We start from the raw sequence: 10,000 nt of genomic DNA, 5'->3' as shown, positions 1-10,000 counted from the left end.
GGGGGGAGTCGGCAAGAGATATTTCCCAAGAGAAATATTTTTTCGTTGTTTACTTCTGATGGGTGGATGGGAGGGGGGGGGGGTGAGAGGGAGAGGGAGTGGGGGGGAGTAGGGGGGTGAGGAGATCATATGGGAATAACGTGATGGATTTGTCATTTTCTTCAAGGAGTGTTGATGGGGGTTTTGTGTACGTGTGTGCGTCTGTGTGCGTATTGTGCGATGTGCGTTATTCAAATGAAGAGAAGAATTATGTGTACTGGGGTGAGAGTAAAGAGACAAAGAATGGTGAATGGAAAGAAGAGATAGAGTGGAATAGTGGAATTTGTCTATGTGCAAGAATTAAGATAGATGCGCACGCTAGAATGGATACATACAGACACAGACACACACACACATAAAGACACACATGCACACAAACACACACATGCACACACACACACACAAATACAAAAACAATCACAAACACATGCATGAACACGCACACAGACACAAACACACACATGCACACGCACACACAGACACAGACACAAATACACACATGTACACGCACAAACACAGACACACACATGCATATGCACACACAAGCACAAACACAGATACAAACACACACCAGCATAAACACACACACAGACACAAACACACACAAACTTAAACACACACGCAGACACAAACACACACACAGGCACAAACACAATCACAGACACAAACACACACAAACATAAACACACACACAGACATAAACACAATCACAAACACAAACACAGACACAGACACAAACACAATCACAGACACAAACACACACAAACATAAACACACACACAGACACAAACACACACAAACATAAACACACACACACACGCGAACACAAACACACACAAGCATAAACACACACACACAAACACAGACACAAACACACACACGCAAACACACTCACCCCCACACGCGCTCAAATCCAAACACACAAAAGCGCAAAAGTACTCGGCACTCAGACATACCCGAGTAAAGGAATTTTTCCACAGGGACGACCCACACACACTAATATCATCACATGTTCTCATTTGCTTAGCTCGGCAACAGTACTTTTATCACTCTCCTTCACCTCATATTTTTCTCTCTCTCTCTTTCTTCTCCCTCTATTCCCCTCCCCCCTACCGCTACCATTCCCCTCCCTCATTCCCCTTTATTTTCCTTCTTTCTATTCCTCATCTCTGACGAGCATCTCTGTCTTTCCTTCTATTTTCTTCTTCCTTTCTTTCTTTCTACTGTATTATTATTGCTTTCCTCCTTTTCCTCTTATTTCTCCTCACCTTTTTTAAGCTCTCCCTCTTTTCCCTCACCACTTCGCCTACTTTCTTCCTCCTCTCTCCTCCCTTCTTCCAAAACTCGAGATTTTCCTCTCCCTTCTTCCCCCACCACTCCTCGCGTTTCCTCTTCCCTCCCCCTACTAAGCTCCTTTCCCCTCTCCCTTCCACTCCCCCCACCATCCATCACACTCCCCCGCCCATCCCCTCTCTCCCCCACCATCACACCCCCACTCCCCTCCCTCTCACGCCATGACACCCCACTCCTCTTCCTTCCCCCAGCCATCCCCAACTTTTCCTCCCTCCCCCCACCATCACCCCCCCCATTCCTCTCCCTCTCCACACCATCCCACACACTCCCCTCCCTCCCCCACCCATCACCCCACACTCCCCCCTAACCCCCCACTCCCCTCCCCCCACCATCACCCCCACTCCCCCCTAACCCCCCACTCCCCTCCCCCACCATCACCCCCACTCCCCCCTAACCCCCCACTCCCCTCCCTCCACAGCCATCCCCACACTCCTCTTCCCTCTCCCCCGGCCATCACCTCCCCTCCTCTCCCTCCCCCACCCCATCACCCCCACACTCCCCTCCCTCCCCCTCCCTCCCCCACCATCCTCCCACTCCTCTCCCTCCCCCACCATTTTCCCACTCCCACACCATCACCCCCTCCACTCTCCTCCTTCCCCCACCATAACCCCCCACTCCCTCTCCCTCCCCCCATCATCCCCCCACTCCACTCCCTTCCCCCACACTCCCTTCCCCTCCCCCGATATCACCCCCCTCTCACCTCCCTCCCCTCCCTCCCCCACCATTTTTCCACTCCCCTCCCCCCCCCCACTCACCTCCCTCCCGCCACCATATCACCCCCTCTCACCCTCCCTCCCCCACCCTCCTCACCTCCCTCCTCCACCATCACCCCCCCCTCCCTCCCTTCCCCCCCATCTACCCCCCTCCCCCCGCCACACCCCCACCCCCCTTCTCCCCGGGTTCTCGCGGATGATAGCCTCCGTCGCGGGGTCACTCGCTCTCCCCATCGCACGGACCGAAATTGGACAGCGTTCATGCGGCGGCGGCGGCCAGGTGATTCTCGCTCGCGTCTCGTGGTCGGGTCGTGGCTCGCTCTCGTGTTGTCCTCTTTTTCTCTGTCTCTTTCTCATTTCGTAGCCTGTATGTGTTTTTTTTCCTTTTTCTTTCTTTCTTTCGCTCTTTTTCTTTTTTTTTCTCTCTCTCTTTCTTATTTTCTTTCTTTCTCTCTCTCTCTCCTTTCCTTTTACTTCCCAATCCCTCCCTTCTCACAACTGTCTTCCTTTCGCACTCATTCCTCACATCTATCCCCCATTCTCATTCTTTCCTCACATGTCTCCCTTTCTCACTCTCACTCTTTCTTCACATCTATCTCACTTTCTCACTCTTTCTTCATATCTCTCTCTTTTTCCTCACATTCACTTCTTCCTAACATCAATCTCCATTTTTCATTCTTTCCTCATATGAATCCTCCATTTCTCATTCTTGCCACACATCCATCTCCCATTCTCACTCCTTCTTCTTCTCTCTCTCTCTTTCCTCACATCCATCTCCCTTTTTTTCACTCTTTCTTCCTCTCTCTCTCTCTTTCCTCACATCCATCTCCCTTTTTTCACTCTTTCTTCCTCCTTTCCTCTCTCTCTCTTCCTACATATCCATCTCCCTTTTTTCACTCTTTCTTCCTCCTCTCTCTCTCTTTCCTCACATCCATCTCCCTTTTTTCACTTTCTTCCTCTCTCTCTCTCTTTCCTCACATCCATCTCCCTTTTTTCACTCTTTCTTCCTCTCTCTCACTCTTTCCTCACATCCATCTCCCTTTTTTCACTCTTTCTTCCTCTCTCTCTCTCTCTTTCCTCACATCCATCTCCCTTTTTTCACTCTTTCTTCCTCTCTCTCTCTCTTTCCTCACATCCATTTCCCTTTTTTTCACTCTTTCTTCCTCTCTCTCTCTCTTTCCTCACATCCATCTCCCTTTTTTCACTCTTTCTTCCTCTCCCTCACTCTTTCCTCACATCCATCTCCCTTTTTTCACTCTTTCCTCACATCCATCTCCATTTTTTCACTCTTTCTTCCTCTCTCTCTCTCTTTCCTCACATCCATCTCCCTTTTTTCACTCTTTCTTCCTCTCTCTCTCTCTTTCCTCACAACCATCTCCCTTTTTTCACTCTTTCTTCCTCTCCCCTCCCTCACTCTTTTCCTCACATCCATCTCCCTTTTTTCACTTTCTTCCTCTCTCTCTCACTCTCTTCCTCACATCCATCTCTTCCTTTTTTCACTCTTTCTTCCTCTCCCTCACTCTTTCCTCACATCCATCTCCCTTTTTTCACTCTTTCTTCCCTCTCCCTCACTCTTTCCCCTCACATCCATCTCCCTTTTTTTTCACTCTTTCTTCCTCTCTCTCTCTCTCTTCCTCACATCCATCTCCCTTTTTTTCACTTTCTTCCCCTCTCTCTCTCTCTCTTTCCTCACAACCCTCTCCCTTTTTTCACTCTTTCTACCTCTCCCTCACTCTTTCCTCACATCCATCTCCCTTTTTTCACTTTCTTCCCCTCTCTCACTCTTTCCTCACCATCCATCTCCCTTTTTCCACTCTTTCTTCCTCTCTCTCTATTTTTCCTCACATCCATCTCCCATTCTCACTCTTTCGTCCTCTCTCTCACTCTTTCCTCACATCCATCTCCCATTCTCACTCTTTCTTCCTCTCCCTCACTCTTTCCTCACATCCATCACCCATTCTCACTCTTTCTTCCTCTCCCTCTCTCTTTCCTCACATCCAACTCCCTTTTTTCACTCTTTCTTCCTCTCCCTCACTCTTTCCTCACATCCATCTCCCATTCTCACTCGTTCTTCCTCTCTCTCACTCTTTCCTCACATCCATCTCCCTTTTTTTACTCTTTCCTCACATCCATCTCCCTTTTTCCACTCTTTCTTCCTCTCTCTCACTCTTTCCTCACATCCATCTCCCTTTTTCACTCTTTCTTCCTCTCTCTCACTCTTTCCTCACATCCATCTCCCTTTTTTCACTCTTTCTTCCTCTCTCTCTCTCTTTCCTCACATCCATCTCCCTTTATTCACTCTTTCTTCCTCTCTCTCACTCTTTCCTCACATCCATCTCCCTTTTTTCACTCTTTCTTCCTCTCTCTTCTCACTCTTTCCCTCACATCCATCTCCCATTCTCACTCGTTCTTCCTCTCATTCACTCTTTCCTCACATCCATCTCCCTTTTTTCACTCTTTCCTCACATCCATCTCACTCTTTTTCACTCTTTCTTCCTCTCTCTCTCTCTTTCCTCACATCCATCTCCCTTTTTCCACTCTTTCCTCACATCCATCTCACTCTTTTTCACTCTTTCTTCCTCTCTCTCTCTCTTTCCTCACATCCATCTCCCTTCCTCTCTTACCTTGCGCGTGTGGGAATAAACACAGGTGTCGGTAATTAGTTGTGCGGTTGGATGTCCGGCGTCGACGCTGCACGGATGCGGTACTCCGGGTGCAAAAACCCCGGGGTGGGGGTGGGGGAAGAAAGGTGGGATGAGGGGGGAGATGAGAGGTGGGGTGAGGGATGGGAGGGGGGGGAAGAGATTTGGGATGAGGGGGGGAGGTGGGATGAGGGGGGAGAGGTGGGGGGGAGAGGGTGGGGGGTGGAACAAAGGTGGGATGAGGGGAGAGAGGTGGGGGAAGGGAGGGGGAGTGAGGGGTATGAGAAGAGGTGTAGTGAGGTAGTGGAGTGGAGATGGGGGAAGGAGGCAAAGGGGTGCGGTGTTGGGATAGGGGATGGAAGGTTGCTGGGGTTGGGTGGGTGGGGGATAGGAGGGTAGGGGGATAGGAGGGTAGGGGATAGGAGGGGTGGGGGAAGGGGGATGAGCGGATGGGGTATGGGGATAGGGGACGGGGTGTGGAATGGGGTGATTTAAGGTGTGGTGTGGGGTTGAGTTAGAGGGGGGGGAGAAAGATGAGAGACGGGGGAAGGGGGGCGAGAGAGGGAAGATGAGGGGATGGGGAAGAGGGGGGTAGTGGGGAGAGGGAGGGAGGAGAGCTGGAGAGGGGGAGGGGGAGGGCCGGAGAGGGGGGACGAGAGAGGGGAGAGGTGTGGTGGGAGAATGTCTTTGTAGGAGGAGGGTGGGGGGCTTGGAGGTGGTGAGAGGGAGGAGGGGGGGGGGGACTTCTCTTTGACTCATCCCTCAAAGGAACTTCCCGATGCCGGTTGCAGCGTCTCTTGGCGGTATCCTGGGGGGGGGGGGGGGGGTAAGCGAGTGGTTTTGATTCCGAGAGTCTGACATCCGGTGAGCCTGACATCTGCTGAGTTGAACTTCAGCTGAATCTGACATCTGCTGAATATTAACCTCTGCTGAATTTGGCATATTCACTGGCATTTGCAGACTCTGAATTTGCTAGCATGTGAGTCTACCATCTGCTGAGTCTAACTTTAGCTGAATCTGACATCTGCTGAATTCTAACGGTTGCTGAAACTGACATATACTCTGACATCTATCGAGTCTGACACCTGCTGAGTCTAACTTCATCTGAATCTGACATCCGGTGAATTCTAACCTGCTAAATTTAACATATATCAACTGAATCCGCTACCATATAAATCTAGCCATCTGCTGAATCTAACATCCGCCAAGCCCGACACCTGCTGAACTTATCAGAACCTCCTGAAATTGACACCAGCCGATCCTAACATCCACCCTCTCCAGAACCCCCCACCCCTCCCCCCCATTGACATCCTTCCGGGAGTCAGTGAAGGAGATCGCCTTAAGGACCCGAGAGATGAGAACCTTCCAGAAAGGAATCCACGCCGAGGGGGGTCTTTGGTATCCCTCCGCCGGCCTCTGACTGATGTCGAAAGTTACTCCGCGGGGCGAGCTAGTTCCCGCCATTGTGCCGCTGCCAAATATAATTCCGTCGTGTTTCTCTTTTATTTGTGGGGTTTGAGTGCGATATCCACGCGCGGGTTTCGGGTTCCTTATCACGACCGCTGCGTTTCTCAGCTGACACTCTCTCTGCTGTGAGTGGGTCGGGTCTTCAGTCTTGATGCTGGTGGTGTAGTTCTCGGGAGAAATAGTTCGGTTCTGAATGCTGTCGTTTTAATGCTTAGAGAAATAGTTTAGTTCTTAATGCTGTCGTTTTAATGCTTAGAGAAATAGTTTGGTTCTGAATGCTGGCGTTGTAATGCTTAGAGAAATAATTTGATTCTTTACACTATTTTTTTAATTCTCAGGAGAAATAGTTTAGTTCCTAATGCTGGCGTTTTGATTCAAGAGAGAAATAGTTCGATTCTTAATGCTACCGTTTGATTCTCAGGAGAAATAGTTTGGTTCTTAATGTTGGCGTTTTAGTTCTCGGGAGAAATACTTTGTTCTTAATGCTGGCGTTTTAGTTCTCTGGAGAAATATTTTGTTCTTAATGCTGGCGTTTTAATTCTTAGAAATAGTTTGATTCTTTATTCTGGTGTGTTAATTCTCGGGAGAAGTAATCAAATTCTTAATGCTGCGATTAAATTCTTATAGAAATAGTTTCATTTTGAATGCTGCTATTTGATTATTAAAGATAGTTTAATTCTTCATGCTGGCGTTTTGATTCTTATAGAAATTGTTGAATTCTTTAGTCTGGCGTTTTAATTACCAGGGAAAATATTTTTCTTCTTTATGCTAGCGACATAATTCTTAGAAAGAACTAGTTTAATTCTCAGTGCTGGCGTTTTGATTCTTAGAGAAATAGTTTGGTTCTTTAATACAGACGTTTTAATTCTTAGAGAAATAGTTTGGTTCTTTAATGCAGACGTTTTAATTCTTAAAAAAGTATTTTAATTCTTAATGCTGGCGTCTAAATTCTCAGAGAGAATTCTGGCTTCGTAACTGTCGGGAGAAATGTGGACTGATATTTAAGCATGGCTTTCTAATTCCTAAGAAACATGAGTTTTATTTTTGATTTTGGGTTAATTCCCGTCCCTGCCTTTTGGAAAAAATCGGTGTTAAAATCTCAATTCTGGCTGTTTCATTCTCTAGAAAAATAGTGGTTGAAACCTTAATCCATTTTTTTTATTCTTAGGAAAAATAATTCTCGCTTCTTAAATTGTCAACTCTGTTTTTTTTATATATTCTTGATAGAATGGGTATCGAATTCCTTTATTTTGGGTCTTTTACGAGAGTTAAATTCTTATAGGAGGTTCCTTAATTCTCGGGAAAAGTGAGAAAAGAATTCTCAAACATGGTTTTTTAATGCTGGAGAATAATGCGAGTTAACTTCTTAATTCTGACTTCTTGATACTCAGAATAAGTGGGAGGAATGCGTGCACTCATCAGCATCAGGATAATGTAATGCTAATCTATTTAACGAATTGTAAGACTGTTACATCATCGCTGGTGTATAAAAAATAGAAAAATAGAAAGAAAGAAATAAAAAAAGAGAGAAGAAGACGAAGAAGGAGAAGATGAAGAAGAAGAAGAGGAAGAAGAAGACGATGAAGAAGACGATGATGAAGAAGAAGAAGAAGATGAAGAAGAAGAAGAAGACGAATAATCATAATAATACGAAGAAGAAGAAAAAGAAGAAGAAAGAGACTTCATTCCAGTGTGGCTCAAATCCAGCACCGGAATCTCCCCCCTACTAGGGCCCACACTTTCTCCCACAGCCATTGAAAGAAGAACATAACAATCCTTCCTCGCCCGAACCTCTCCCTCTCTCCTTCCCGGGCCCACACTTTCCCCCCCCTCCCTAGCCCAGAGGATCAAAAGAAATCAAAACACAAAATTAAATGCGAGAAGATCCACTTAAACTTAACCCATTTAGCAGCGGAACCTCACTAACACTTTCACTTGATCTCCGTATGCTTCCTCCTGACGAGATTCTCTGCGTTAGTATTGTCAGTACTGTATTCGAAGGGATCAGCAATATTGGGCGCTTCTCTGTGCGAGGGGAAGGTGGCTGTCACGGCTGGAGGGGAAAGGCAGTGTTCATTTATCCGGCGTTCTGTCAAGTCTGTCCCCGCCATAAGCTTGGGTGGGAGACACGGGTAACGGGAGGATGGCGGCGCTGAGGAACTAGGGGCGGAGGGGGTGTAAAGTTATTAATTGTTTTTTGTCTCTTGTTTAGTTTTTTTTTCGTTTTTTTCTTTGTTTACCTTTTTTTTTTCGAAAATTGGGGTCTTTCTTCTTTTCTGTCTTTCTTGCTTTTCGTCTTTCTGTTTTTCTGTCTCGTCCTCCCTCCTTCTCTTGCTTTTTCTCCCTCCGTATCTCTTCTTCGTTCCCTCTTTCTTTCACCCGCCTTCCACCTCTCCCTAATCCATTTTTCTCTCCCTCCTTCCCTTCCCCCTCCCTCCCTCCCTACCCCAACCCTCCTTCTCCCTCACTCTACGTATCTTTATGTACTCGCTTATTGTATGTCCCAAGTGGCACTTTCACCAACGTATCTTTGTGCTTGCGTGACTGCCTGCGACAATATTAATGCAGCGGTTGTATTATTTCCCGGGAACCTTCCTTAATTGTTGAGCCGGGCGAAGAATAGTGGTATGTGTCATGCCACATCTCTTATGTTTGTGTTCCAGTGATAACGATGACAATAGGAGTGCTATCTGGGTGTGGACGTGTGTGTGCGTGTGCGTTTGTGCTCGTGTGTGTAAAATTCATTATAGGAATACTGTTATGGTATTTTTATTTATCTTTTTTATGTGCTCGATGGAAAATATATTTGAATGTGTGTGTGTGTGTGAGAGAGAGAGAGGGAGAGGGAGAGGGAGAGGGAGAGGGAGAGGGAGAGGGAGAGGGAGAGGGAGGGGGAGAGGGAGAGGGAGAGGGAGAAGGGAGGGAGAGAGAGAGAGAGAGAGAGAGAGAGAGAGAGAGAGAGAGAGAGAGAGAGAAGAGAAGAGAGAAAGAGGAAGAAGAGAAGAGAGAGAGAGAAGAGAAAGAGAAAGAGAGAGAGAGAGAAAGAGAGAGAGAGAGAGAGAGAGAGAGAGAGAGAGAGAGAGAGAGAAAGAGAAAGAGAGAGAGAGAGAGAGAGAGAGAGAGAGAGAGAGAGAGAGAGAGAGAGAGAGAGAGAGAAAGAAAGAGAGAGAGAGATAAATAGAGAAAGATGTAGAACCAAAGATGGCATAAAGTACATAATATATATGTACGTTCAAATTACCCAAGAAAGGTTGTCGTCAGGAAGGACACCCGGTACATGAAATCCGCAGACAATAAAATAATAGGAAACATGTTTTACTTTCATAAAGGAAACGAAAAAAAAGAAAAAAAACTGAATATTTACCAAGGCATCAGCGGAATAAAACAAACACGTTCGCAGAATAGAAAATACGATAAAGGGACGCTGAATGTAATCTAGTGAACCCCAACACGACTTTTGGAATATTTTAAACATGTTTGAATATTTCACATAACGACCAAGTTCATATATCTGGCTTTTTTTTTTGTTTCAGGGACACGAGTTTCTGCAGGTATGTTCTTCTAATGGTGAACTGTGAGTATTTTGTTGAGCTCGTATGTACACAGGCATACACACGTACATATACAACACGCACACACACACAAATACATACACACACACACACACACACACACACACACACACACACACGCAAACACACACACACACACACTCACACACACATGTGCACACACACACACACACACACACACACACACACGAACGGTGGTGCACATGCAAGTGAG

General features: G+C 46.7%; 1 protein-coding gene across 1 annotated transcript in view; it reads left to right on the top strand.

The window, feature by feature from the left end:
• Positions 1 to 10,000, top strand: part of LOC113825387 (DE-cadherin) — a 263,829-nt gene that overhangs the window by 70,544 nt on the left and 183,285 nt on the right. The window contains exon 2 of the mRNA XM_070130637.1: positions 9,748 to 9,765. Coding sequence (XP_069986738.1) covers positions 9,748 to 9,765 — 18 coding nt within the window. The remainder of the gene's footprint in view (positions 1 to 9,747; positions 9,766 to 10,000) is intronic.

This window comes from Penaeus vannamei, chromosome 15 (assembly GCF_042767895.1).
Source record: "Penaeus vannamei isolate JL-2024 chromosome 15, ASM4276789v1, whole genome shotgun sequence".
Taxonomy (NCBI): Eukaryota; Metazoa; Arthropoda; class Malacostraca; order Decapoda; family Penaeidae; genus Penaeus; species Penaeus vannamei.
The sequence above is the reverse complement of the archived record's forward strand: the minus strand, read 5'-3'. Positions and strand labels throughout refer to the sequence as shown.